Source organism: Varanus komodoensis, unplaced genomic scaffold, assembly GCF_004798865.1.
Source record: "Varanus komodoensis strain SLA01 unplaced genomic scaffold, ASM479886v1 scaffold83, whole genome shotgun sequence".
Classification (NCBI taxonomy): Eukaryota; Metazoa; Chordata; class Lepidosauria; order Squamata; family Varanidae; genus Varanus; species Varanus komodoensis.
Genome location: NW_025336520.1, coordinates 40637 through 67677, shown reverse-complemented (window position 1 = coordinate 67677; position 27041 = coordinate 40637). Strand labels below are relative to the sequence as shown.

General features: G+C 54.6%; 2 protein-coding genes across 6 annotated transcripts; one reads left to right on the top strand and one right to left on the bottom strand.

Annotated features, from left to right (window-relative positions):
* Window positions 1-281: 281 nt before the first annotated feature.
* VPS11 (VPS11 core subunit of CORVET and HOPS complexes) lies at window positions 282-9877 on the bottom strand. Of its 2 annotated transcripts, none has more exons than XM_044456364.1 (16): window positions 9712-9877; window positions 9125-9268; window positions 7462-7597; window positions 7131-7294; window positions 6776-7023; window positions 5879-6080; window positions 5516-5667; window positions 5205-5391; window positions 4385-4528; window positions 3638-3826; window positions 3077-3238; window positions 2688-2827; window positions 2305-2507; window positions 1715-1886; window positions 1105-1327; window positions 282-976 (listed from the first exon to the last, which is right to left on the bottom strand). In XM_044456364.1, the coding sequence occupies exons 1-16, from the start codon at window positions 9850-9852 to the stop codon at window positions 812-814; spliced, it is 2772 nt and encodes a 923-aa protein (XP_044312299.1). In that variant the 5' UTR covers window positions 9853-9877; the 3' UTR covers window positions 282-811. The 2 variants fall into 2 exon arrangements, with proteins under 2 accessions (XP_044312299.1, XP_044312298.1); XM_044456363.1 differs by having other exon boundaries at window positions 9125-9273; window positions 9717-9877.
* A 674-nt stretch (window positions 9878-10551) lies between these two features.
* Window positions 10552-26747, top strand: HYOU1 (hypoxia up-regulated 1). Of its 4 annotated transcripts, none has more exons than XM_044456294.1 (24): window positions 10552-10748; window positions 13029-13122; window positions 13938-14016; window positions 14352-14506; window positions 14931-15007; window positions 15178-15359; window positions 15909-16024; window positions 16241-16424; window positions 16635-16769; window positions 16887-16969; window positions 17050-17182; window positions 17394-17581; window positions 17695-17833; window positions 17916-17976; window positions 18446-18528; window positions 18775-18951; window positions 19728-19936; window positions 20052-20139; window positions 20424-20546; window positions 21035-21168; window positions 21777-21861; window positions 22296-22542; window positions 23257-23337; window positions 24533-26747. In XM_044456294.1, the coding sequence occupies exons 1-24, from the start codon at window positions 10682-10684 to the stop codon at window positions 24592-24594; spliced, it is 2982 nt and encodes a 993-aa protein (XP_044312229.1). In that variant the 5' UTR covers window positions 10552-10681; the 3' UTR covers window positions 24595-26747. The 4 variants fall into 4 exon arrangements, 3 of the variants coding, with proteins under 3 accessions (XP_044312229.1, XP_044312227.1, XP_044312226.1); XM_044456292.1 differs by having other exon boundaries at window positions 23254-23337; XM_044456291.1 differs by having other exon boundaries at window positions 23251-23337.
* The last annotated feature ends 294 nt before the right edge of the window (window positions 26748-27041 follow it).

The following is a 27041-nucleotide window of genomic DNA, read 5'->3' as shown; positions in this document are numbered from 1 at the left end:
CAGATTCTGTCCCCCCACCCCGGAAAATAGTGAGGTGTTGGCCGAGAGCCCAGCAGCAGCTCCTCTGGGCTCCTACCACAGCGGGGAAACATAGGCAGCCTTTGAAAAAGAAAAACAAACTGTACACACATACAGGATGCCGTGTATTACTCTTCACCTTCGTTCCATGCAGTTTGTCACAAAGGGGATTAAACAACATGAAGTGAAGGGCTCCGCAAAGGATGTTTCTGTTAAACACTATTCACATTTTAAATACCTTTCCAGTTCCAGAATACTCTCACTGTAGTTCAACTCTGTACTTTTTATTAGGGCAAGAAGATGCTTATGTGCCTTCCATTCATTAGGGGTCAGGGCACGCCCTGGAACAGAAAAAGTGCTAGTAGAAGCTTTGAGCTTAGAGTCATTTTTACTGCTAAGTCTTACAGAAGCCCAACTAAGGCTTAAAGACCCAGTTTTACTGAGGACCCTTTACCAGCAGCTGGAAGTAGCAAGGCTTGGAAAAGCAGAAGGAAAAAGCCACAGCTTCCTTAAACCGTGCTGTTAAAGAGAAGGTACTTTATCCCAAACCTCAGAAGCCAGACCCAGTCTCACAGCTGTACAGATGAGCAGGACTAGAGCAATGCAAGACGTGCCCCACCTAGTCAGCCTGGAACATCTAGTGTTACACATAAGCAGCAAATGGCAGCTACGCAGCCATCTTGCTGCTTTTACTGGTCAAATTGTCCTCTGGCAGTCCTTGGCTCACGGAAGAAGTCGCTCATGTTGCACAGCTGGAAGGCCCGGGCCAAGGCAGCAGGTGAGCTGCCGGCACCTAGGTGCTCCTCTTCGTGTGTATAAGGAGGTCACGTTGTAAGCCTGCATCAAGCATTGCGGCAGATTTGCCTGGAGGAAGGTCTGTGATGAGGGTGAGTTTATTGAAAACCCCCCGGCCAAAATAATCTGCAACCACCGAGAAGCTGTCATTGGAGCGTTTCAGCTGCAGGAGGCAAAAAGAGGGTTTGTTTTAGAGGGAGCTTGGGAAGAGGGAGGGTAAATACATTTCTTCACTGATCTGAAAAGGCCATAAACCCGGCTGGAAATCCAGTCGGGCAGCAGATTCCACACCTGATGCTGAAACTGGTCGTGCAAGTCCCGCCTCTGCTCTTGGGTGCGAATCATGTCCATGACTTTGCGGTTCTCTGGCATGCACGTGGGGCACTCTGAACCACTTTCTGAGTAGCTCTCAAAGCAGTGCTGGTGGAAGGAGTGGCCGCACAGGAAGTGCACCGAGGGCAGCTCCAGGGCGCTCGTGCAGATGCTGCACTTGGTCTTCTGGAAGATCTTGGCACTAAGGAAGGGAAGCGCACAATGCAGTGCAAAGCAGGGAAGGGGCCCTCGCGGAAAGGGCCGCGGCAGCATCCACGTCTGCCGGGATTCCTGTGGTGCAACAGAGCACCAAAATGATGGCACGGGGCCACCCTCCTCCAACCCCCAGGGGGCTCCTGTGACCCGAAGCGAGGAGCAGCAGCTGTGCTCTGGCAGGCCTCGGGATGCTGGCTGCATGAGATGCCAGCAGAGGGCTTCCCAGGAGAAATGTCATCCCTCTCTAAGCATGAAGATGGGCCGGTTCTCCACACACGGCAGAGCAACGGGGAGGGCCAGAAAGTGGCACTGGGCACTGCTGTGCTCTCTCTGGAAGCCCTGCCTTGGCCATGCACTGGTGGTCTGCGCCTACCTCGTTTTGAGCTCCTCAATCTCCTTGCGGATCCGCTTGGTCTCTTCCCGGTACTTCTGGATCTTCTGTTCATCCTCTTCGATCTGGTGGCTCTGCTGCTGCAGCTTGCTGATCAGGTACTCCTTGATGACAGACAGGGTAGCGGTGGAGTTGTGGGCCAACGTCTGTACAACTGGAAAGAACGCAGCGACCCATCAGGAAAAGAGGAGGTGGGATCCGAGGAGGCTGTCCCGTAATTTGCACTGCAGTGGGTGCAAAAGCCTATGTGCACAGCACAGGCTGCAGTCCAGTCCAAGACGAGGCTCTTCTCAGTGCATGGCTCAGCCCGCCTCGGTGGCTGCCACGCCATGACAGGCAGTGACAAGATGCCGGCCGCTCTGCCCCCAGGCAGCAAGCTGGAAACCAGCTCTTGCCGTGGAGCGTCGCCGCAAGAGGCATCCCCGGGGGCCCTGCCCTGCCGGGCGCAGCTGGGGCTGGAAGGGCAGCGGCTGCCTGCCGCACGCCTCTCCCTGCTGAGAGGGGCCCGCTGCCCACTGCCCCCACGCAGGCTGGGCGCCCCTGTGCTGCGCCAGGCCCACCCTGTCCCGTACCCAGCAGGGGCGGCATGAGGTTCTTGCTCTCGATGTGCTGGAGCACCGCCGCGATGTGCTCCTTGCAGTCCTCCGCCTTGTGGGCGAAGTAGCCAAGGGCCTGTTCCCACAGGCAGGGCTCCTGGTCGCCGTACTGCTCGCAGACCTGCACCACGGTGCGGCGCTGCTCGCTCTGCATGTGGTAGTGCATGACGTGCTGGAACCTGGGCAGGGAAGGGGCGGGTGAGGGCGACTTCGGCCGAGCCCCGGCTCCAGCGACGCCCCTCCCAGCCGTGCACAGGGCACGAGTCTCCCCGAACACAAGCGGCCCCCGCCGCCTTCGGAGCGCCCAGCAGCCCCCCCACAGGCCACGCGCGCGAGGGCCGCTGCCCATCCACACTCACAGCTTGCCCTGCTCGTAGAGATACAGGACACCATCCCGGAAGTTGTGCATCTGACACAGAACCAGAGCCTTATCAAAGACACTCTGGAACTTCCCACTTTTCAGCAAGGAAATGGCCTCCTTGTGCCGCTTCTCTCTGACCTGCAAGGAATCCAGAGCAAGGGAGCATAAGCTCTGCAGGGGTGCTTCCAGACCCCAGAACGGGAGCCTCGGGGGGCCCAGAGCAGCACTGAACCACCGGCCCAGAGCTAATGGCGCTTCTCTCCCTGGCCACCACATACAAAGGGCTGGATCCACCGGGCATCTTGTCAAACAAGCCCGGCTGACTTGCAGCGGGCAACCTCGCTTGACCACGACGTAGCCAGAAGCAAGGAGTTCATGAAGACGTACCTCTGGATCCTGCTCGTGTGCCCAGTTCTGGAGACGAAGCTCCAGCAGAGTGTCGTACACGCCCTGTGGGGAATCAGGCTGCACCTCCAACATGTGCTCCAAAAAGGCCTTCAGCTCCCGCGAATTGTTGGCAAAAATGGGAATGAACTCGTCGGGATTTGCCTGTAGCACAGGAAAGGAAGAAGAGAGCCAGGCAGCAGCCAGCCTCTCGCACGCCTCATCCATCTCAGCCCCCTGCCAGTGAGCTGGTGAGGAGAGGGAATCGGGAGCGGGAGGAAGGCTCTGGGAACAACACAGGCCTGGTGTGCTCTGGCAGCGTCCTGGCTGCTCTCCCCCTCCCACTTGCCCAGAACTGCTGCTTCCCAGCATTCGTGGGCTCTGCTTCCCCACAGAATACACCCTGTGTGCGAGGCCCGCTGGCGTGGGTTTTAGCTGACGGCACGTCTCTTGCTCATTGTACAGCAACCAGCCTGCAGGTACCATTCCAAAGGGTCAATTACCACTGCACAAAACAACAGAACAATGTCGCCCATAGCCCCCGTCCCAGCATCCAGCCCATACCTTTACTCCTTCCATCACGCTGGGACCCTCACAATCCCCCACTGGGCGATAGTCCGTGCAGAGGACCTTCAGCAGCTCTGTGGTCTCATCCGGGACTTGCCGCATGAGGGTCTTGCCGTATCGTTTCATGTTGCTCTCGGCCTGCTCAAAGGGCAGCTTGCCAATGTACCGCAGGGCCTCCTGATAGTTCTGCGTGGAACAGACAGAGCAGCCCTGAGGAGGGGTCCACGGTCCTCACAAGCATGGACGCTCCTGGGCAAAACATGCAGGGCAAACCTCCAAGCAGACCGGCTTTCCATGCATCTTGGGCACAGAGGGAAGCGGCAGAGGCTGCCCGCTTTTCTCCTCCGGGACAGTAAGGCAAGTGGCTCTTCCTGGACAAATCCACCCTTTAAAAAACCTTAGGAAGCATGTGCCATCCTCCTCTTCTTCCTGTTTTGAAGCTGGATGAGCAAGCCTTGAGAGTCCCAGACTTTTCAGGAGCTAAAAGATGTTGCTAGCAGGCAAAATGGGAAAGTCGTGGAGACCTGCAAATCGCTCAGCCCCGCAAGCACCGGGCACCTTTTCTTTGGCCGTCATGTGGCTAGATCAGATTTTATTTCCTGCTGCCCAAGTTACAGACATACCAGGACTGCATTCCCCATCAGGAAAAGGTTAGAAGAGCTGCAGTGAAGAAACACGGCCACTCTTGGGATGAACTCCTACCAAGCTGGCCGTAGGAGCCACCGGGAGCCAGGCCGGCCTCACCTTGATATCTTCCAGCTGGATCTTCAGGTACCACTCGTGGTGCGCGTGCTTCTCAGCCAGGTACACAGCGTGAGAGTAGCAGCCTGCCTGGCGCAGCACCTTGATGGCGGTCTCCACGTCGAAGTGCACCTCGCTCTCGCTCGTCTGCGTGGAAGACAGCAAAGGTGGCGCTTGCACAGCCGGCCCAGGACACACAGGCCAGCCGCGCCCACGTTGACAGAGCCGCAGGCCCTCCTCTGCCAAAGCATCTGAAGCAGGATGCCCCTCCAGCCCCCCAGTGAGAGGAGAGAGGAGCACCTTCGCAGCCACAGGCACAGCCACAGAACAGTCACCTCCGAAATGGAGCTGGGAGCAGCGTGTGCTCCCCCTGCCTGGAGAAAAAGGCCTGCTTTTCCCATCCCGGGAGGGGCTGGGGCAGCAGGGAGAGAACCCAGCTGGTCTCGCTTCTTGCAAACGGAAGCCTTCGGAGGCTTCCCAGCTTCGGGACTGGAGGAAAGGACCCTCCACCAGGCAGCAGCTGAGAGGTTTTTATCTGAACTTGGGAGGCCTCCAGTCCCCTGCACAGGGAATCCGGAGAAGGCAAGAGTGAGGCTCAGGCGCGCGAGGTCCGTTACCCAACCCTTGCGCTGCTGCGGCTGCTTCGATGTCCGAAGAACTTGTACATGGCATCACAAGCCGTTCGGTGAGGACAGGCAGACCCCCTACGGCAGGACGCTGCGCCTGCCGAGCGAGCAAGGGGAGCCGGAGCACGCCGGGGCGGGAGGAGGCTCCACCCTGCCTCAGCACGCACGTGCCGCCCTCCCTCCCACCGCCCTCGCACCTTGATGAATTCCTCCAGCTTCGCGATGTCTTTCAGCTTGGTGTAGCAATTCAGCAGCAGCGTGGTGTGGTCTGTATTGGCCAGCGACTGCAGGTGCAGCATCTGCAAGTAGGCTGTCAGGTTGTGTATCCGCTGAGCGTCCAAAAACTTGCGGATTACATAGGATGGCTCTAGTTTCCCGATGGTGCTAAGAAAAGAGAAGGAGCGTGGGAATCCTGTTCCAGTTACCTGTGTTCAGCCTGCATTCCCAGCCCCACGGGGACAAGCCAACGCCTACCCACGCAACCCCGTGGCATGAGGCCCGCACCCACCGGATGTACTGCTGAATGGCACCGTCGTGGTTGCCCTTGTTGTACAAGTGATCTCCGTACTGGCGAAAGATTTCAGACAACCCGTCGCTGTCCAGGTGGTGGCTCCTGGCCAAGTTAATGGCCATTTCGAAGAGGTTCTTCTTGAAGAGCATCTGTGGGGATGGACACTTACTTATGAAGGTTCACAAGGACACGCAAGACCCTGAGCAGAAGGTTCGATCCACAGCTGCTTCCTCCCTATCCCAACAACACGGCCTTATTTCATGGCAGTGGCTCAGAGGGTTGCATCAAGATTCCTAGGGGGCAGCAGAGGTGGCTGCTCCAACCCCAGCAAGCACAGGGGGGTGAGGTGGGCTCCCTTGCCTCCAGCTTGGTTTGCGTATCCTTCTCCTGCAGCAGATGGAGCTTCCTGTCTCTCGTCACCACATACAGGCAGCCCCACTCTGCCAGCACGTCCACCACGTCATCAAAGACAGAGCTGTACGCTATGAACTTGTTGCTCAAGTCGTAGATGTTCAGGATTTGCTTGTCAGAGTTTTGTGGGTCACCCCCAGCAAATTCAGACCTGGAGCAGAGGAGTGAAACGGAGGGATGCACTTTGTCTCCAGGCTCATTCGTCTCGCCCACAGGAAGTGTCTCTGACTCCTCTTGACAGGAGAAGAATTCTGTGGGTTCTCTGGATGAAAGAACCAGGCTGGTTTTCTGCATTCCCCAGATGCAGAGACCAGATCTGCCTCTGACTTCCCTCCACAGTGGGACCAGTTGACTGGATGCTCCCCAGGCCTGGGTAGGACCACTCTGTGGCAGGGGAGTAGGAGGCATGGCCCACAGAGCCATTTGTCTCTCCCCCACCCAGGTGATTCTACATCCCTGACTTAGGTCATGATGGTGCTGAAAGCGACTGCGCCCTGTCCAGCCACGCACCCACCCATTCGGGTCTTTTATGACACCTGTATTCCAGACACCCACATGCGTTCCACCCCGCATGCTTGGCAGGCGCAGGACTCAACAGAAACCTGGAAAGCAAGACTGGCACTCACATTGCCTATGAAAGAGAAACAGGTGCCCAGGAAGAATTTCCAGGAGCCCACAAGTTCTTCTTGCTGCTTTTTTAAGGGAGAACTATCCAGTGTCAGAGACAAAGCAATTCGCCTTGCCCACTTTCCATGCCCAATCAGAAGTGGAAGACATTCAAAGAAAAATTAAACCATGTGCCAAGAAAAAAAAAAAAGCTAGTCACTCTGTCTTAAGGTGACTTACTTTGCAGAGGTCTTCCGGTCCTTGGAGACAATGACAAGGTAGCCCCGATACCAGTGGGCAATCAGCTTTTGGCCCTCAAAAGCAAAGCAGGGCCCACGTTCATCTGGCTGGTACAGATACACGCATTCATCTCCTGCCACAATGAACTGGAGGTCCTGGGAAGGGTCACTGAGCGTGGAGCACTGTAGTCCGCAGCCACGCGTGTCCAGCTTTAGCTGTGGATAATCCTTCACTGAAAGTGTGTAACACTGCAGAGCCCATGGGAAGGAAGTAACAAGTCAGCTCAGAATTTGGACAGGAAGTTGGATGAGCAAGTTAGCCTTGGTCTTCCCCCCAAGTCCAGCAAAGATCTTACCTGGATGTTCTCAGTGGTGGCTACAAACAGATGAGTTGTTTTCCCTGACTGGCGGAAAGCTAGGCCTGTAACTGGATAGCTTCCCTCATGAAGTATCTGAGTCTTACTATGCCGATCCCTTGTGATATCTCCTTTTGTAAGTACAACGCTCCCATCGGCAAAGCCTATGGAAAGGAGAGCAGAGCTCAACAACAACTTTAACTCCCTAACCAGATAGTTCATTCCTGCCAAAACTGAAGTCTGACCCACACAGGTCCATCTTATTTTGCTCTACTGGCATCTAAATGTACATGTAAGCCACATACTGACCTCTGCTTTTATCTCGACTTACCAATAGCCATGAAGTTGAGATTCTCATGGACTGTGAGGCAGGACACAACTGTTGGCTTGTTGCCTGGTATTGCGGGGAAAATCCTAGTGCAGAGGGGATTCCCACCATCACGTTTCTCTAGATTCCAGACTTTGACCTACAGTTATTATAAGACGATGGTTCAGGAAACTTTGAAGTCAGAAATAATTGCTGTTCTACAAAAAGATCTCATTCTGTCTCTTCTGACATCGTCACACTCTGGGAGAGCAGAAGGCGCTGCTCTGGAAGGTGGGGACTATGCAGAAAACCACCGTAGGGCAAGACAGTCAGCACGGGAAAGGGCCTTAACAGGCAAAAGGAATCAACAAGGCAATCTGCTCTTGCTTGCGTGATTTAGGCAACGGTTCACAAGTGCAACAATTATATGTACTCCAAATTTCTCGGTTCCTGGATTAAAGTTTTTGATGTAGAATACACATTTTAATTTGCTGGAGACCAGCAAGAGAATCTTTGGCAACCAGAAGTCTGAACTTTTTCTAGTCCTGAGATCACGGATACCTCCCTTTCTACATCCAATCTTACAAAAGCTTCTTGTCAAACAGAAGCACATAACAGAAGAGTTGGAAGGGGCCAGAAGGCCGTCACGTCCAACTTGCTGCTATTGCAGGACACTAAGTTATACCACCCCACTCAGTTGACTGTCTAGACACTTTTTGAATGTCTCCAGTGAGCCACAAATTCCCCAAGTAACAGGGGGATTTGCTCTGACAGCGAGGAAATTCTTCCTGATGTCTAGTCTAAATCTGGTCTCTTTGAACTTAAGTCTGTCATTCTGTGTCCTGCACTTTGGGATGGATGACAAGATCTTGTCCTTCCTCTTTGTGATGGCCTTTCAGGTACTTGTAGAGTGCTATCTGGATATCACCCCCGCAACCCACCCACCCACCCAGTCTTCTCTTCTGGAGGCTGAACATGCCCAGTTCTCTCAATCTTTCCTCACAGGGCTTTGCCTCCAGTCCCCAGATCATCTTTGTTGCCCTCCTCTGTGCCCTTTCTAGCTTGCCTGCATCTTTTTTAAACTTAGGTATCCAGAACTGGACACAGTACTCTAAGTAAGGTTTGACTAGTGCTGAGGATAGGGGAACTAGTACAGTACGGGTTTTGAAAGTGATTTCTTGTTCCTAAATGGAGGACTTGGCATTTGTCCCTATTGAATTTCATTGTTGTTCTCTACTCAGAGCTTTAACCTATCAAGATCACTCTGTATCTTATTCTCTGTCTTCCAGGGTATTTGCTGTTTCACCCAGCATTGTGTCATCTGCAAATTTAATTATCTTTCCATGTATTTTTCATCTAAATCATTAATAAGAGTGTTGAAAAGTACCAGTCCCAGGACAGAACCCTGTGGCACCCCACTTGTCACCTCTCCCCAGCTTGAGAATGTGCCACTGCTGAGCATTCTCCGAGTCCAATTTTGCAGGCAATTGTGGATCCACCTGATGGTTGCACTATCTAGCCTACTTTGTGTTAGTTTGGTCATCAAGGATGTTGTGGGGCACTTTGTCAACGGCTCTGCTGAGTCTAGATAGATTATGTCCACAGCATTCCAGTCGGGAGGTTACTTAGTCAAAAAATTAAATTAGAAGAACAAGGCTGGCTCCTCACCTTCCCACCCAAAACTTACCAAAGGGTTAATTCCTTCCTCATCCTCTCCGACAGAAGCCAAGATGCTGTGCTGCTTCAGTTGATAGAGGTGCGTCACTCTCAGCTTATAAGCTTGGAAACTACTGAGCTCAAGAGAGTGTGGCAGGAACCATATCTGGCCTACTATATGTAGATCTTAGTTAAGGATCCTCGACATAAAGGAACCATCAAAGAAGAGACTAAGCAGCTTGGTTGTATTTACCAACTCATCTTCCTTCCACAGTGTTGGCACCTTTAGGGGTTCCCGGATCGCCTAAGCCTGGTCTATGTGGACAGTGCTTAAGCCTGCCTGAATTGGGAGGGCCATACCTCAGGGAGGCCAGCCCTCCCTCGCATGCCCAAATCCCACGGCCGATCCTCCCGGCAACGCTGTCAAGAACATGGGGCTAAACGGGCCCCAGTCTAACTCGGCGAAAGGCCGCCCAGCAAGGGGCGGGCGCGCTCGGGAAACAGCGGGGCTCCGCTCGCGGAATCGGGTCGCGCCCGCCAGCCCAGGCGCCCCCTCGCTCCCGCCCCGCGCCCGGCCAGCTCTCCGAGGCGACCCCCGCGGGGCAGCTCCTCCGGCAGGATATCCCCGAAGACGAGGCTGCCCCTGCCCGAGTCGCAGACCGTGATGCCCGGCGGCAGCGGCTCGGGCTTCCCCTCGGACGAGGTGAGCGTCTCGCTGTCGAAGAAGGCGAAGCGCCGCCACTGCAAGTAGGCAGCCATCTTGCCAGCCCCCCCGCGGTCATGTGACCACGGCGCTGCCGCCCCGCGCCAGCCGCGCCGCCATTCCGCCTAGAAGCGCGGCCGCGGCCGGGCACGGTAGTCCGCCAGGTGCGGCGCCGTTCGGAGCATGCGCGCAACGCGTCACGGGAGGCTCGCGCAAGCCGCAGGCCGCTACGTCACGAAGGCGCGCGTCGCCCAGGCTGCCGGGCAGGAGGGGCGGACTTTGCACGCGCTCAGAGGAGCTCGCGTTGCCCCGAAGGGCGGTCGCTCCGCGAGGCCCGCCCCCTTCGCTCTCCCGCAGCCAATGGCGTTCCCGCCTCACCCGGCGCCGTCGACGTGGCCCAATGCGGAGCGCGCGGGGCCGGCGCAGCTGGCGGGCGCTCCAATGGGCGGGTGCCGCGTCCTGGCCGGAGCCGCCGCGGAAGGAGGTTCAGCAGCGCCAGCCCGGCCGGCAAACGGACAGGAAGGTTGCTAGGCTCCGTCTGCCTAGGCCGGCCACCCCGAGCGCGCCCGCCGAGCGCCGCCTCCGGTCGCGCGCCCGCCCCGGCTCCCCTCCCGGCCGCTCCTTCGGCGAGCGCTGCCCTCCGTTCGCGGCCGCTGCCTTTCCGGCTGGGCCGGGCCGAGCCGCGGCGCCCCAGCCCGGCGGCGGCGGCGGCGGCGGACACGAGCTGAGCTGACCGTGCTCCTGGCGCCCGGGCCGGCTCCCTCTGCTCTCTGACGCAGGCTCCGCAAGGGAAGGGAAGGAAGGCCGGGGCGCCGCGGACCGGCCGAAGCGAAGCCTGCCCATCATCCGTCCCTGCCTGCCTGCCTGCCCTCTCCGGCCAGCGCGATGGCGCCGCCGCCCTTGTGGCCCCTGCTGCCCTTGGCGCTGCTGGCCAGCCTGCCCGCCTACTCGGGTGAGTCCGGGGCGACCCGCGTGGAAGACGAGCTCGGGCCGGGCCTCCGCCGGGGCCGTTGCGGGGGAGGCGGAGCCGGCGCCCCGCAGTGCGGGGCCTGCGGCGTCTGGCTCGCGCGTTCCTGCCCTCGGGACGGCCGGGGGCGCCCGGGGACTTCGGTGCCCCCTGCAGAGATGGGTCGGGGGGCCGGACTCGAGCAGGGCTCGGCCCGAGGTTCGTTGAGACCCGGGAAGGCAGCTCGGAGCGTGGCTTGCTGGGCCGGCGCGGGCAGGGGAGCAGCCTGCCAGCGGGAAGGCAGGACCACCTCTCCGGGCGGGCCGCGGGCTGCTCTCAGTGGAGCCCGGGCGAGAGACCACGTCTGGCTGAACCGAACTGGGGTTATAGTGATGCTGCTGACAAGGAAGCCAGCCGAGAGCCGTTGCGTGCTGGTGCTTGATCTTGTGAGGGCAGAGGGTAGAGCTTGAAAGGCTGAAGAGCTGTTTTGTCTCCTGCGGTGTTTCGTGTTCCAGCTGTAAAGCTGCATGCCAGTCTGGGGCTTAGGGGCAAAGAGAGTGTCACTTGGGGATTACAACGGTACTCTAACTTAAGTTCTAGTCTTTTCCATGGGCCTTTCAAACATATGACCGTCTCTTGTCTTTGCAAGCCTCAGGCTGGCTTTTTCATGGTTCTGGACTATTCAGAGCTATACAGGAATAAGCAAAAAGAAAAGCAGATGTTTTGGACTTGAAGCCCCCGCCAGTATGGCTAATGGTCAGGAATGCTGAGAGTTAACGTCCAAGACATTTGCAAGTCTGTTTTCTGCCTGCTGCTTCTATAAATGGATTCAGCTATATCAGATACAATGTTTGAACTGAGCAATACTTCAGAGAAGTTTTCATTCAACTTCTCTGTGAAGAAGCTGTAGTTCTTTTTGTGAATTCAGACAGTCAAATTTTATCTAGGCCTTTATACTTTCTAAGCTAGTCTACTGCAAAGTACTTGATTCTGAGAGGATGAAATTCTTGAAAGTGTCAAAAGATACCCTCTAGCACAGGCCCGGGGAGGCTGTTGAATCACTGGGGGATGTTCGCCATTGTTACTGCAGTGCCTCCACCAGCCCCGTTGCCTTTCAGGCACAACCCAAAACTCTGTGTTGGAAAATCTTAGGTGCGTGTGCCCAGCATGTCTTAGCGGTTGTTACCTCCAAGGCTTGGCTGGGCTGTCAGTGCCGCATGTCCAGATCCGGAGAGGGCACAGAAGGACCACGTGGAACTGCTTTTGAAGGCCTTGGAAATGGCACTTAGTGCACTTCCTGCGGCTGTTGGGTGACTCCCTGACGGAGCATCAGGATCCTGTCGTGCTGCACGATGATGACTCCGTGGCCTCTTCGAATCTGTGGTCTTGCCCTTCTCCAGAACAAAGGGTGCAGGCTCCCCGCATGGGGTACCTGAGCATGACATGCTTCGGGGGAGGACCGTAGCCGTGTGCCCTTGCCACCTGAGGTGGGACTGGAGGGAGGGCTCCCCAGGGATGAAATCCCAGCTTTCTGAATGAGCTTGCCTTGTGCTCCCTTTTTTGTCCCCCCCCCCCCGCATTAGGGCAAAGTCATCTTTACTCCCTCGAGCTTAGTAGGTGCCATCTTAATCTAGCAGAATTTTATGGGGCTTTTATAATTTTGGGGCTTTTGAATTAATTTAGGTTTTGCAGCAATATGTTAGTTTTGCTCTTTTATGTAAATTGCCCTAGAATAGGGTTGAAGGGGAATGTAAAGCTACAAATAACAAGCGCAAGTGTAAAGAAGTGTTTTTGATGTTGTCAAACCAACAGGATGCCTGTGAAAATTCCTTCCTGTGGAGTGTTTCAAATTTACCATGAAACATCCGTGCTTAGAGCAGCTCTTAGTGATTGTGGCCAAGCCGATCCATGGGAGTAATTTTAGTATTGGGCATGCATAATTGGTTTTATGGTGGCTTTGGGATGTTGGCTTGGCCCTAAATAAATAAAGCTTGGATGTATAAATTAGTAAAATGTATATTACATTATTTATGGATTTTTGTCTATACTGCTTGGAGGCTTTACTATATTAAGCAACAAATGAGCATTATAAATTAATAAAAGCAGAAGATATTCTGGTTGATGGAGCCATGTGGCCTAATCATGCATAGCAGAAGTTTATGTGAAGCTGAAGCTTGAAACACAATATGAATGGGAGAAAAGGAGGGAGGGCACCTCTTGGTATTACTTAGCTCTGAGGTTCTTGCTGGCGCTGAGCACACCTGACTCAATGCTTTCGTACCACAGATTCCCTAGCAGTGATGTCTGTTGACCTGGGCAGTGAATCCATGAAAATAGCAATTGTCAAGCCTGGGGTGCCCATGGAAATTGTCTTAAACAGGTGAGTGAGTTGGTTGGCAGCAACCATTCCTTGAAGGGCTGGCACAGTTTCGTAGCCCAGAAAACAACCGGGGAGGCAGAATTCCAAACACCAAAATAATAGCTTTAACCTTGGTGGCTGCAAAGAAAGGGAAATATCCACGTTTCAGCTCCTACTTCAGTATGTAACTGCATTACTGTGTAATATCAGCCCGTAACTTGTAGAACAGGAAGAGGTCCAGGATCACAGTCATCTGCTTGCAATCAGAGAGATGATGTGAGTGTTTGAGATAGAGGAGGACATTCAACGGAGACTCAGATGTGTCCCTTTTCTGTTGCTTTATGTTGGGAAAGGGACTTTGTGGCCAGCAGCCTAATTTCAGGGAGCCAGACCAGCATCCAGCCCCGGGCAACGCAGGCCGCTCTTCAGGCTGCATGCTGCAGATCCCTTTCGCACCGGTGCTCCATCTCCAGGCATAGCTCAGAAAGCTGGAAACTCTGTCCACTTGGGGCTTCCCCCTGCCGCCCTCAGCAGCAGGCCCCCAGCAGACCTGCCTCTGGGTCTGCGTCCCTCTGCAGGGAAAGGTCTCCTCAGACCCTTGTGGCAAGTTCTGGACCAGAAGACCATTCCGAGTCTGTCCAGTTGACAGTAATCGCTGGGAAGGGAGCACAGTTCAGTGGCAGCGTTCCTGGAGGCCCTCAGTTCTGCTCCTGCCAGCGGAAGCCGTTTCCCCTGCACAGCCCTGCTTGTCTAAGCAGGCAGCCCTGGGCTAGGTGGACCCGTGGCCTGGCCTGCTAGGAGATGGCTTCCTGAGCTCCTCTCCTGTCTTGCTCCAGGGAATCCCGGAGGAAAACCCCGGTGGCCGTGGTCCTGAAGGAGAACGAGCGCCTCTTCGGAGACAGTGCTTTGGGAATGGTGAGCCCTCAAGCGCCATTTCTGGCCTCCAGAGCTCTTACCCGAGTGCTGTGAGGGTGCGGTTTCTGCTCCTCTTCCCCTTTTCCTGAGTTGCAGCTTGCGCAGCGTGTGACTTCCCCCTGAGAGGGGTGGGGGGCACACTCCCAGGTGCTGCTCAGGCCCTCGGCAGCCCTCTGGCCTTTGCATACAAAAATGCTCAATGCTGCTCTGCTTGGTGCCTAAATATTGTTAAATGATTCAGTTCTTGAGAGTTGATACGTGTATCTTGACAGCGAGAGCACGCTACCTGCTGCTCAGGAATCGGAATTGCCTGTTACCACGCTTCTGTTCCGCAGGCTATCAAGAACCCGAAGGTCGCCTTCCGGTACTTCCAGGACCTTCTGGGCAAGCGCATTGACAACCCGCAAGTGGCACTGTATCAGTCACGGTTCCCAGAGCATGAGCTTGGGAAAGACCCGAGAAGAGAGACGGTCGTCTTCAAGCTGTCAGAGTGAGTGGCTGCCGTCCCGTTTGCCATGTGGCGCTGCTGAACAACGGGTGCGGGGGCATCTTCTTGCATGTCTCCCGGAGAGCAGCTGCAGGGACCTGGTGGGTCAGCTGGTATTGGCGAGTGTGCCTCTGGCACCACCATGTGCCAGGGATGGTAGCTGCTCCTGCCCGGAGGAGGGGTGGGGAGACAAGGTCCGGTTTCATTCCTCCCGCCAGGCAGTCCTTCCGGCAGGGAACGGTCGTGCGGGTTCCCAGGCAGCCGCGGGTGGCGTTGCTTTTGGTGAGGGGCACCTCGCTGCTCAAGGCCCCCTTCGAAGGCGGCCGTTCCTTCAGAGCTGCTGTTCAGGGCCAGCCAGCAGTCCCTCTGGAGAGGCCGTCGAGGGGTCAGGGATGCAGGAGCTTACCCTCCCCGTTCTCCTTTGCAGCCAATTGCAGTATTCCCCAGAAGAGCTCCTGGGCATGGTCCTGAACCACTCTCGGGCGCTGGCGGAGGACTTTGCAGGTTGGGATGCGACGCTGCTGAGGGGGGAGCAGTGCTGTGACGTATGAGGCAGGGCTAGCGGGGGAGTGCAGGGGGGAATGCTGGGACCGCTTCTGCCTCGCACAGCCATGAGGGAGAATGGACAGCTGCACAAGCAGGAGCAAACTTCCCGCCTTCTTCCCGCCTTGCAGAGCAGCCCATCAAGGATGCGGTGATCTCTGTCCCTGCCTACTTCAACCAGGCGGAAAGGAGAGCCGTCCTGCATGCAGCAAAAATGGCAGATCTCAAGGTCCTGCAGCTCATCAATGACAACACGGCCGTGGCCTTGAACTACGGGGTCTTCCGGAGGAAGGACATCAATGCCACAGCCCAGGTGCCTGTGTCCATGGGGGCAGGCGGCTCGGAGGGCCGGACAGCACAGGCCCGTGCTTGGGCTTTTCCCTCGGGCCCCTTGTACTCCTGCCATCCCCGCTCAAATGCAGCTGAGGTTTGGGCTGGCTGCTCGCGCTCTGTCTCTCGCAAATGAGAGCTCTGCCTGGATCCGTGCAGTCGTGTGTCGACGTGAGTGACTCCGAGGAGCCCAGAGGCCTGGCTTCAGTGTCGCTTCAGCGCGAGCACCTTGTGCGAGGCTGTACCTCTGAGGCCCACCACACGCCACGTGCCAATGCGGCCCCCAGTGTCTGCAGTGAAAAGGCTCAGGCAGATGGCCTTTGCTCTGCTTCCAGTGCTGCTGCTGCTTGGAGCAGCCCGTTCCGGGTGAAACGCACCAGTGGCCTCACCTGGGACAGGGCTGTGCACGTGCCCGCATTTGACGTGGGGAGAGCGCAGGCCTCCCCCAGCCACGTGCATGCCATGCTCCAGGTGGTGGCGACCCCCTTCTGCCACTTCCTGCCTGTTTCACGCCTCGGTTCTTTATTCCCAGAACATCATGTTCTACGACATGGGAGCAGGCAGCACCGTGTGCACCATTGTGACGTACCAGACGCTGAAAACCAAGGACTCGGGGACCCAGCCTCAGTTGCAGATCCGGGGTGTTGGGTAAGAGATCGTTCCTGGGCATTATACCTCTGGCTTGCCAGGAAGACGATCGGGAGAGCGGGATGTGTTAATAGAGCTTCCATTAGCCCACGCTGGGGGAGGCCTGAGTGGGAGACCCAAGAGTTGGCAGGCAGGAGCCAGAGGAAGAGTTCGCAGGCCTGTTTGGACGTGGAGTTGAGCTGAGGACCTGCCTTATCTCCCTGCTGCTTCGCTTAGGTTTGATCGTACTTTGGGAGGCCTGGAGATGGAGCTGCGCCTTCGAGACCATCTGGCCAAGCTCTTCAATGAGCAATATCCCTCAAAGGATGTCCGGAAAAACCTCCGGTCTATGGCTAAGCTGCTGAAGGAAGCCAATCGTCTGAAAACGGTGCTGAGTGCCAACGCTGACCACATGGCCCAGGTGGGCTGCGTGCAGGAGAGGCCCGCCTGCGTTGGGGCGTAGTCGGCTGCCCTCTTGAGCTGCTGGCCTGTGCGTTTCTTGGGCCCGCTCTGGAGAAAATAGGAGACGAGGCAGTGGCATTCGCCGTCGTCTCCTCCCCTCACCAGCTCTTGGGGCACTGGGGGTAAGGAGCATGGCAGAGGGGTGCTCACGGCTTCTCTCCTTCCCCAGATCGAGGGCTTGTTGGATGACATTGACTTCAAGGCCAAGATTTCACGGCAGGAGTTTGAGGACCTGTGCTCCGACCTGTTCCAGAGGGTTGCTGGGCCCGTGTGGCAGGCGCTTAGCAGTGCCGAGATCGGTCTGGTAAGTGAGGAAGGGCGCTCTGGGCAGAGAGCGTGAGCAGCCCACTGAAGGCGGGCAAGGGGGGCAGTCTCGGCCTAAGCTCCGAGAGACAGATCCCCCTCTCTCTCTGATTCCCAGAACGAAATCGATCAGGTGATCCTAGTTGGTGGTTCCACGCGTGTGCCAAAGGTACAGGAGCTTCTGCTGAAAGTAGTTGGCAAGTAAGTGCCAGGTCAGCCTCAAGTGCTCCTCCCCACCGCTGCTGCTCCTGGTACTAAACTCTTCCTCTTACCACCCCCAGGGAAGAACTGGGCAAGAACATCAATGCAGACGAAGCCGCTGCAATGGGCGCCGTCTACCAGGCCGCTGCCCTGAGCAAGGCCTTCAAGGTGAAGCCGTTTGTCGTCCGGGATGCAGCCGTCTTCCCCATCCAGGTGAGCCGCAGTTCGGGCGAGGGACGTGTGGCGGAGCGGCTGTGAAGGCCCCAGTGGGGGAACAGGCCCGCCTGGCGATCCTCTCCGAAGCCACCGAAGAGACACTTCTCCTGTATTTCTCAACAAAAAGACACCTGAAGACCGGGGGGTGGCTGTCCAGTTTGAGGGGTCTGCAACCTACAGTCTGTGCTTTCCTCTCCCCCATCCCCAGGTTGAGTTCACCCGTGAGGTGGAAGAGGAGGACAAATCCAAGAGTCTGAAGCACAACCGTCGGATTCTGTTCCAGCGAATGGCTCCGTATCCGCAGCGCAAGGTCATCACCTTCAACCGCTACACGGATGACTTTGAGTTCCATGTCAACTATGCAGATTTGGGCTTCCTGAGTGACAGTGACTTGCAGTGAGTCCATGGAGCCAGTCTCTCTCTGCCTCTGCCCCCCTCCCCATTCTCCCTCTTTGTCTCTCTGGAGGGGGGTGAGAAGCCAACTGTTGCTTTTGTGTCGGTTTTTGCAGGGCTTTTGGGTCCTTGAACCTCACCCGGGTGAGGCTGCACGGTGTGGGCGAGAGCTTCAGGAAGAACGTGGACTACGAGTCGAAAGGCATCAAGGCTCATTTCAATATGGACGAAAGTGGTGTCCTGAGCTTGGATCGTGTAGGTACCTCCCTTGCTGCACCGCGGCTCCCACCATGGGGCCCTCTTCTCCATGCTCACGGTGCTCTGTGTCAACTTGCAGGTAGAATCTGTGTTTGAGACGTTGATTGAAGACAAGCCCGAGGAGGAATCCACGCTAACAAGTGAGTTCTTCAGGTTGCCGCAGCGGCAACACAACCTCTGCCCCCCACAGCCGCCAGTCTTACGCCAGTGAACCGCCTCGCTGTCCTCAGCATTGGCCTGAGCGGAAGCAGGTGGGACAGGCGCCCTCTGCATGCTTTTGGCCCTGAGCAGTTCCAGCAAGCTGCAGCTGCCAAGACTGGTTCCCCCATCAGTGCCGGACTCCTTTGACATGCAGCAGAGGCACTACTGTGTCCAAGCCAGAATTTTGCCACATGCAAATCATAGAAATTCTCATTAGATGTGTGAGCCTTGAGAAGGGCTGTGGCCCTTCCATCTTTTGGGCAAAGGTGGACTCAACTACTTGCCCCCAGCACCTGTGCTAAGACAAGAAGGCCGTTTTGGGGGGGATAGTTTGGGTAGTGGGCAGGACTGGGGGTTTGTATGCATGAAGCAGGAACTTCTCTGAGGCATGTTGCATCTTTCGAGCAGAGCTTGGAAACACCATCTCCAGTCTCTTCGGAGGAGGCAGCCCTGTCCCCGAAGCGCCGGAAAATATGACGGAGACCGTTCAGGTGAGCTCTTTGCTGGCCAAAGGCCGGCCACGAGCCGGATGCAAGGCATGCGCCTAATGCAAAAGGGATACAGGTATGACAGAAGGATGAAGGAAGATGCTGTCTTTGGCTCTAGGCTCTGTGCCTTTGGCTAAGATGGTAACGTGTGGAGCCAGGCCTTGGGCTGGGCCTGCTGGGCCCCTCCAGCATCCCGGCTGAAAACCCCCCAGCAGTGCAATTTGGGCATTTCCCTTACTTGCTGCCCAGGAGGAAGAGGAGAGCCAAGCAGAACCAGGCAAGGAAGACCAGAAGGACGACGCGGGGGCGACTAGTGCGGAGGATGAAAAGGAGCCATCGCCGCCTCCAGCGCAAGACAAATTTGCTGGAGGCGCTTCTGCGGCAGAGGAGCAGCAGGAGGAGGGAGCAGAGAAGCCCACCTCTCAGGTGAGCGAGTAGCACAGCTCCCTCCCTGTAAGGTGTCCTTCCTTCACCCACCAGGGCACCGTGGGGAAGGCCCTCTGCTGGTGGGACAAGTGGAGACGGCTCCTCCCTCCCAGTTTTCTGAGCCACCAAAATCCTCGCCTGCTCGCTGGAGGGGTGGAAGACTCGCTTTTGGATTCCGATCCCTTTGGTAGTGCGAGGAAATTTCTCTGAAGAGCTGCGTTTTCCTTGCATTTAGCCCTTTTAGATGATGGGTCTGCTTTAATACTTACATCATCATCTTCATCAAAGTTTCTGTACCACCTCATCGCCTAAGCTCTCTGGGCAGTTCATAGCAACAAATTAATTAAATAATTAAATAAATAAATATTTTAAGTTTTGCTACACCATTATTCATTAAAAGTCTCATGATGGTTTACAAAAAGTGCAGCTCGAGTGCCATAAACTCCTCCTCCTCCTCCTCCTCCTCCTCCTCCTCCTGCCTTCCTCTGAGAACTGCTGATGACCCTCCCTCTGGGGAAAATGCTTGGCTAAGAAGGCTGACCTAGAGAGACTTGGGCTCAGACTGAGCTGCACGGCTGTTCCGATGTTCTTAAAGACAAAGGGAGAGGCACTGCTGGCCGCTTCCCTGCAGCTCTTGCTTCCTCCAGAGCTGTATCAGCACCCAGCCTAACTAGCTTCCTGAAACGGGGGCTCAGGCTAAAGGCAAAGCGGGTCTGTCAAGTTCTTGTTCTTCTTTGCACCTGAAAACAGTTCTTTTTGTCCCGGACTGCATCTAGGAAGCCCAAGAGAAGTCAGGGAGTGGGAAGCAGGAGGGGCCTGCAAAGAGCCCCGAGGGGAACAGTGGCAAAGCAGCAGCTGAGGAAGAGGAGGAGAAAAAGCCAAAGCCTCCCAAGAAGCAGAAGCTGGTGGAGGAGATCACGGTGGGCCTGGATGTGAACGACGTGCCCGACTTGCTTCCAGAAGAGTTGCAGGGCTCCATCAAGAAGTAGGCCTGGGTGCTGCTGCTCGTGGGGCGGAGGGAGGTGGGTGGGAGCGCCTGCAGCACAGAGACGCTCTCCTTCCGGGCAGGCGGTGACCTGTCTGCCCTTTTCCAACATCAGGTTGCAGGATTTGACTGAAAGGGACCTTGAGAAGCAGGAGAGGGAGAAATCGGCCAACAGCCTGGAAGCCTTCGTCTTTGAGACCCAGGTAGGAGGCGAAAGCAAGAGTTAGAGACGGCTCTTGCCAACCCCGGCTCCGGGAAATCTTTGAGTAGCCTCATTTCTGCCGCTTGGTGATCACGTCTCCCCTGATCCGGAGAGCCATACTTAGCATTGTAAAAGAATGCAAAGTAAGTAGGCAAGATTACGGTACTTTCCTTGGCCAAGTTCCTGCAACCAGGAAGAGCAAACAGGGCCAGGCTGCTGTTCATCGACAGTTCCTGGCGTGTCGATTTCCACTTGAGAGCAGTGGCTTTGTTTTTCATTCACCAGGACAAGCTGTATCAGGAGGAGTATCAGTTTGTGTCAACTGAGGAAGAGAGAGAGGAAATCTCCAAAAAACTGAGTGAAGTTTCCAGCTGGATGGAAGAAGATGGTTATACAGCCACTACTAAGGTTGGAACCTTATGGGTCTCCTGTTCTGAATCTTTCAGTGCTTCAAATAGGGCCTCAGGATTCACAGCGTGTTCCTCACACAGGTTGTCCTGATTGTAAAAGTGACATTTCCTTGCCAGTGGGTTTGGAAATTGTAGATAAAGCGAGCAGTTGTCAGGTACTGGGGAATGAAAGTAATTTGTCCTAGCTCATCGGGACGGCCTGGAACGTGACGCTTTGGCACATCCGCCCTCCTGGCACCCAGCCGGCGCCACCTTTCGCTTCTTTGTGGACGTGCTTCCTTCTCAGTGGGGCGAGCAGGCGGGCTGCCCTCAGCCTTGGTGCACTGACACAAGCCTGGCTGTCACCGCCGCGTTCATCGAGCCTCTGTGGGCATCCTGCCTTTGAGCAAACGAGTCCCCGTGTACAGCGTGGGCCTTCATCCCATCAGTAAGCTCTGCATCCTGAGGTGTGTGCCATGTATTTCCCAGTACTTTTAATTCCTGCAGGACTTGAAGGAGAGACTAGCTGAACTGAAGAAACTGTGCCGGAGCCTCTTCTTCCGTGTGGAGGAGAGAAGGAAGTGGCCAGACCGCCTGGCTGCCCTGGAGAGCTTGCTCAATCACTCCAGCATCTTCCTCAGGTATGAATGACCGAGCCCTGTTCAGGAGAGAGGCTGGGGCTTGCACGGATGTGACTGGAAGGTTGTCTGGCTCGGCTTTTCCTGTCAGGAACAGTATTTTGCAGTAGCCTTAAATATCGATTTGCTCCCCCTGCTGCCTTGCACGGCGTTTCGTGTTTTGTGCAAAATGCAGCGTAGCTCCATGTCTGTGTCGCCAGCTCCGAAAGGAGAATTCAGGGCCTGGGGTCAAGCACTGTTGGGTCAAGCATCCCAGCACCTCCGGCCACTGGAAGACACCCCACTTCACAACTGCCTGTCCCACAGTCGCATTTTGTTGTCAGACCGCCAGTATAGTAATTAGCATCTTATTATGGCTCGAGATATATATAAAAAGGATTCTTTACAAGTCCATCAAATCTGTATTTGGTCTGAGGCCACCAAAGGTGGTGCCCTGCCCTAGATATCTGTCCAGTGTCCAGACCTGACAACCCCCGAGAACAGCTAAACTGAAGAGGCACGTCAGGCAGCCATCACTTCCAGAGCTTGAGCACAGGAGCAAGTCAGCGTTCAGTCAGATGCAAGCATTGCTGTGGAGCATGAGGGAACGGGAGTTTGTTCGCTTGTTTCAGGGGAGCGCGGATGATCCCCGACGCTGATCAGATATTCACGGAGGTGGAGCTCAGCACCCTGGAAAAGGCTATAAATGAGACAGCGGTAAGATGAGTTGCGAGGGCTGCAGGGACCACAAGAGCTGCCGGCAGGGCCTCTTCGTGCCCTGGCGACTGGTCTTCAGCGGCACATGGCAGCTGGCCTGGAAGTCGGAATGCAGCCCACGTGCCCAGCGGCATGATGTCCCCGTCACCCACGAATTTCCCCCTTCCCCCTTCCGCAAGCGCAGTGGGGGAACTGCCCAGGTGGATTGTGTGCTGCACAAAGGACTCGCTGCCTTCTGTCCAGAGCTTCTGGTGGCCCCGGGGTCTAGAATTAGGAGTGAGCGAGAACGTCTCGCTTAAATTGGGTTCCCCAGCAACTCTGTCAGCCTAAGGGGGGTGCTGCTTTCAGCAACTGCGATCCACAGCGCAGTGGGATCTGTCCCCACGGCTCCCCGTCAGCAGTAATGCCCTGCCTGGCCTTGTCTGGCTTTGCAGCTGTGGAAGAACGAGACGGTGGCAGAGCAGAACAAGCTGCCGCCCACCGAGAAGCCGGCCCTGCTGTCCAGAGACATCGAGCTGAGGATCGCAGCCCTGGACAGGGAGGTGCAGTACCTCCTCAACAAGGCCAAGTTTGCCAAGCCCCGGCCCAGGCCCAGCACCACCAAGGCAGGCGCGGACAAGAACACGACTGTGCCTCCCGAGGGCGACAAGGTCCCTCCTCCCGAGGAGGGGACACAAGAAGGTGAGCAGGTCCCATGGCGACTGTGGGCCGGCTTACAAAGGCTTTCCTCCCGGTTCTTTCAGGCACGGAAGCCCTGAAGCCCACTTGGCTCGAAGGAGCATTTTCACTCTTGGCTTCTGGGCTGGCTTTTCTGCTGGTTGTGCAGCAAGAGGAAAGGGGAACGGCTGGCACAGAGTTCCCTTGGATCTCTTTGGGACAGCATTCGGCCTCCAGTCCATCCCCAGGGGAATTCCCACTGTTTCCTCTGGCCACAGCTCGGAATTGGCAGCTGGGAGGCAGGCAGTGGGCCGCTGGGCAGTGCCAGGAGGAGCCGCTGCGTCCAGCACTGGCCAGGCCCATTCATGCCCCACACCGGGCGTCAGTGGGGACTCGGCCAGCATGGGGAGGAGCTGTTTCTTCCAGCACACCGAGTCCTTTCTCCATGCCTCTCGGCACGGGGCAAAGCAAGATGCGGGGCATGGGTGCGCTCGCACCCACCAGCATCCTCCAACCCACCGGGGGCCCGCCCAGAGCGCTGTGACCCCCACCTCCCACATGAGCCTCACCCCTTGATTTGTGATGCTCGGCTCTAGCTGGGGGGACCAGGGTTGCAACTGGCCGTGGTGCCTGTCGCAGGACAGCTGCTGTTCCACACCATGAGAGTGCCGAGTATTGTTTTCATGAGCCGTATTTCTCACCTGCAACTAAGGATGTCCCCCTTCCTCCTAGAAGCAGATAAAGTAGACGACGCCAGTCCAGCCGAAGAACCGCCTACAGAGGAAGCCCCACGGAGTGACGCAGGGGGACCAGACACAGGTAAGGGAACGGGCAGTCCAGCGGCTGTTCGGTGGACTCGTTCCTCAGTCCCTGCCTTGTGACAGCACCCCGCCACCTCATCTGCCACTTGTGGGGAACGTAAGCAGGAAGGCGCTACTCCTCTCCTGCTCGTGCACTTCCCAGAGGTGCCTCATGCCGGAGACTCTGATGCAGCAGGCCTCCTCCACTGTTCCTAGCACTCAGACGTTCTATTCAATGGCCTGCAAGAACCTCCCTCAGCACTGGGGTCCCTGTGTCCAGAAGGCACTGGAACCAAAGTCCTGCATGTAGAGGTGGAAAGAGCTGGGCATATTTAGCCTGTTATTAAAAGCTTTTCTATCCCGTCCCCTACAAACATCTCGGGATGGCTTACAATAGATAAGTAGAATGAAACAAAAAAATCCCAACTTCAGAAGATAGAATGGAGCAATATATAAAAGAAAGCACACCTTGAAAAAATCACATCCGATCACAGGAAAATACTGAATGATACTATTCAAGGATTATCACAAGCTATTAGAACATTTTAAAAATTAAAGCACCAGGCTGGATGGATTTGATACAACATACTATAAATATTTAGAAGAAAAATTAATATTACCACTCCAGCAAGTAATTAGAATAAAGAAATTATTACAACTGGCATGGCAGGTAGCCATATTAACACTGATATGCAAAGAAGGCAATGATGGATTACCTTGCCACATTCTAATTGACCTAATGGCAGAAAAACTAAGAAAATGAATAGAAAGGCAGATTCATTTAGTTCAGGCTGGATTTGTCCATTACTCTACAAGTCCTTGGAAGGCTGCCGCGAGGAGGAAGGCCAGGATCTGCTCTTGGTCATCCCAGAGCGCAGGACACGGGATAACGTGTCCAGGGACAGCAAGCCGGATTCCAGGAGATACTGGGAAGAACTTCCTGACTGCTAGGGCAGCATGACAGTGGGGCCGATGGCCGCGGGAGGTGGCGGGCTCTTCCGCTCTGGAGGCAGTCAAGATGCAACTGGACAGGCCTCTGAAGAGGATGGCTTAACTGGGAGTCCTGCACTGAGCAGCGGGGTTGGACCTGATGGTGTTTCTGCTTTCAAAACATTTCCTGTGATATCTGGGTATTTTGATTTGAAAAGTCATCCTGTGTGCTGTACATTTAACTCTTTTTATTCTTACCTTGTTGCTTTTTGTCTTTATTGCAGATTCACAAACAGATAAGAAGTCTGAAACAAAGGAAGACACCAGAGCCAATGACGAATTATAACAGTTTCTCAGATCCTCTTGTGCATCAACATCTATTTATTTACAGTCAAATCCATTGTTTTTGTAATGGACCTGGTTAGTGGAACATGGCACAAACTGACAACAGAACGCAGTAGGTGTTTGTTTCTTTCCTGCTGGAATTGTCCTTGCTGATTTTGTGTGTTGTCCTGCCTCCTTACTTCCTTTGTTTAAAGATGACTTTCAGCTCACTGGAAACTCCTATTCTTGACACCACCCTGCATGGAATTGCCGCTTTCAACTGGCAGATTCAATCTACCTACAACTGTTCTAGGAAAAGACACTTGGTACAAGTGTACTGGGCTATGCCTTAACTTGTGAAGAGCAGTGTATGTTTTGGTGTCTGCAACTTACAGTGTCTGCAAGTATTCTCCCTGTGAATGGAAGTAACAAATTGGAATCTTCTGCTTCAGCCTCAGAATGTTCTAATTATGGTGCATGGACAAGGCCTGGATGAGCAGTTCTTTTAATGTCATTAGCATGGGGCCACTGATGTTAGTTCTTTGTTTCTGAGCCACTGCACAACAGGAACTGATGGAATAGAAGCAAAATTTGAAGGAAGCAAATAATAGTCAAAAGGAAAACAGAAATACTTGGACTGATAGTCACAGTCCATCCCAAAAAGCAGGCCCTTGGTATCTAAACAGCAGGTGTGCCCATTGGCAAGGCAATTCAGAAGACTGGTGTATACATCTCAACTTTCTCTCAACTGTTACTGACTTTGCAGAACACACCTAAAACACACTTTTAAAGGGCCATGAAACAGCCAAAAGGAGAAATGATCTGTCCGGCCAAAATTAGGTTTACATTCCTCTTCAAACCAATATTAACTAACAAGTTTTCCTTGCATATTTTATTTGCATCTCAAGTTCTTAGTCACTGCTTTCTAATAGATTTCTGAGAAATTCTGGGTACTGTTGTGGGCATTTCCTTATGCTTTTCATGTACTGGTTTCTAACTTGGCCTAAACAGTTTGTTCTATGTGTGTGGTTTTTATTTAATTGTTCAGTTGCAACTGAACTTCCCACTTCAACAAGTGAATAGTGTAGGAGGGCCAGTTTTGGCTGTAGGACAAGAAATCCTGATGCTTCAGTTCTCAGAAGCAGAAACAAGTCCACCAGCACATAAGTTAGGGTAAGTGCCCAAAGGTTACAGGGTGGAGGGAAAATGTAATCTAACCTTCTTACTTCTATTTTCACTCAGAAAATCCTCCAACTGTTTCTTCAAGGAGCTTTTTCAGTGTAGTATGATCCTTTCATATTCAGCACCATTGGCCAGTTACTCACTGGATCAAAGCAAGCACTGCCTCACAGTCCCTCAAATCAATTTCAAGAAATGTGTGTTTATAAAACTGCAGCTTTTGAGTTTTACAAGCTTTTATTTAGTAAAAGTTGTACTCCAAATGCTACAGGTTCCCAGATAAGTATGAAAAACTAAATTGTGTGCTGTGAATTATCAAGCCCCTTTCATTTCAATACAATTTATACTCATGCAGCCCTTGAAAATGTTGGCTTGTCATCTTGCCTATGCCATTCATTGAAGTTTTGGATGTACGTATGCACACTTTTTGCCTTAGAATGTGCATTGGAGAATTGGATTTTTGAGAATAGAATTCTGGAAATTAAAATCCAGCTGCATCTGCATTTTGGGAAGAATGTGCATTCTACTGTGAGTCTTATAAAGCAGTTGGAATCTGAATGTAATATTCTTGAGAAATGTCTGTTCTGTGCTGTGTCCTTTTCACATTCTTCCTTTGAACACGGCAGGCTTGCAAGTTGTATTTCTTTTATGGAAATGGAAATTAGGAATAAGTGGGGGACGTCCTCTTTTTTCCACTGCTATTGTCTTGAGAGAATTGTCCGAAACCCAGCCAAGCCTGACCTGAAGACCTATAAAGTCAAGAGTGTTGCTCTGTCACCTTGTGTACACTGTGGAAAATGTTGTGCAACTTCCCTTTGCCATATTGGCACTTGTTCAGCGATGGTGTCAAGGAGTTGCTTTGCATCAATGTTCAGGTGCTTGTTAGTTCTGTTAACAATTTCAGGTGGGAAGGGAAGGGGGATTGTTCAAATTTAAATCATTTAATGTGTTTGCTCCTTTTGAAGAATGGTTTCAATAAAATAATTTGCTTTTCTAGTCTTTCCACTCTTCATAAACAGAAAGCTGAAGGCATTTCCTGGAATGCCTGTTCGAAGCGAAGCGCTGACTGGGTCTGCTGCATGCATCCACACCCCTGAACGGGCTGGCCTATTTCTAAACGGCCACTGCAACCCGCTAGTTCTCTGCCCCGGGCCTTCCTCGGCACGTGGCGCGCACCGCCGTCCTCCCTACACCTGTTCGGCACCGAACCCCCCGCCCGCCAGCCAGCCGGCTTGCTCGAGCGGCGAGCAGAAAGCCCTGCGCCGCCCCGGCCCTCTCGGGGCCTCAGCG

What these genes read in the sequence shown, in the direction of transcription:
- VPS11 (XM_044456364.1), bottom strand. Translation starts at nt 9,852, where the DNA reads ATGGCTGCCTACTTGCAGTGGCGGCGCTTCGCCTTCTTCGACAGCGAG. An exon ending in AGCTGGAGGAATTCATCAAG is followed by an intron (nt 4,529 to 5,204) that starts GTGCGAGGGCGG and finishes TCTTCCACGCAG; the next exon opens with ACGAGCGAGAGCGAGGTGCA. An exon ending in CACACGAGCAGGATCCAGAG is followed by an intron (nt 2,828 to 3,076) that starts GTACGTCTTCAT and finishes GATTCCTTGCAG; the next exon opens with GTCAGAGAGAAGCGGCACAA.
- HYOU1 (XM_044456291.1), top strand. Translation starts at nt 10,682, where the DNA reads ATGGCGCCGCCGCCCTTGTGGCCCCTGCTGCCCTTGGCGCTGCTGGCC. An exon ending in ACATCAATGCCACAGCCCAG is followed by an intron (nt 15,360 to 15,908) that starts GTGCCTGTGTCC and finishes CTTTATTCCCAG; the next exon opens with AACATCATGTTCTACGACAT. An exon ending in GTTATACAGCCACTACTAAG is followed by an intron (nt 20,547 to 21,034) that starts GTTGGAACCTTA and finishes TAATTCCTGCAG; the next exon opens with GACTTGAAGGAGAGACTAGC.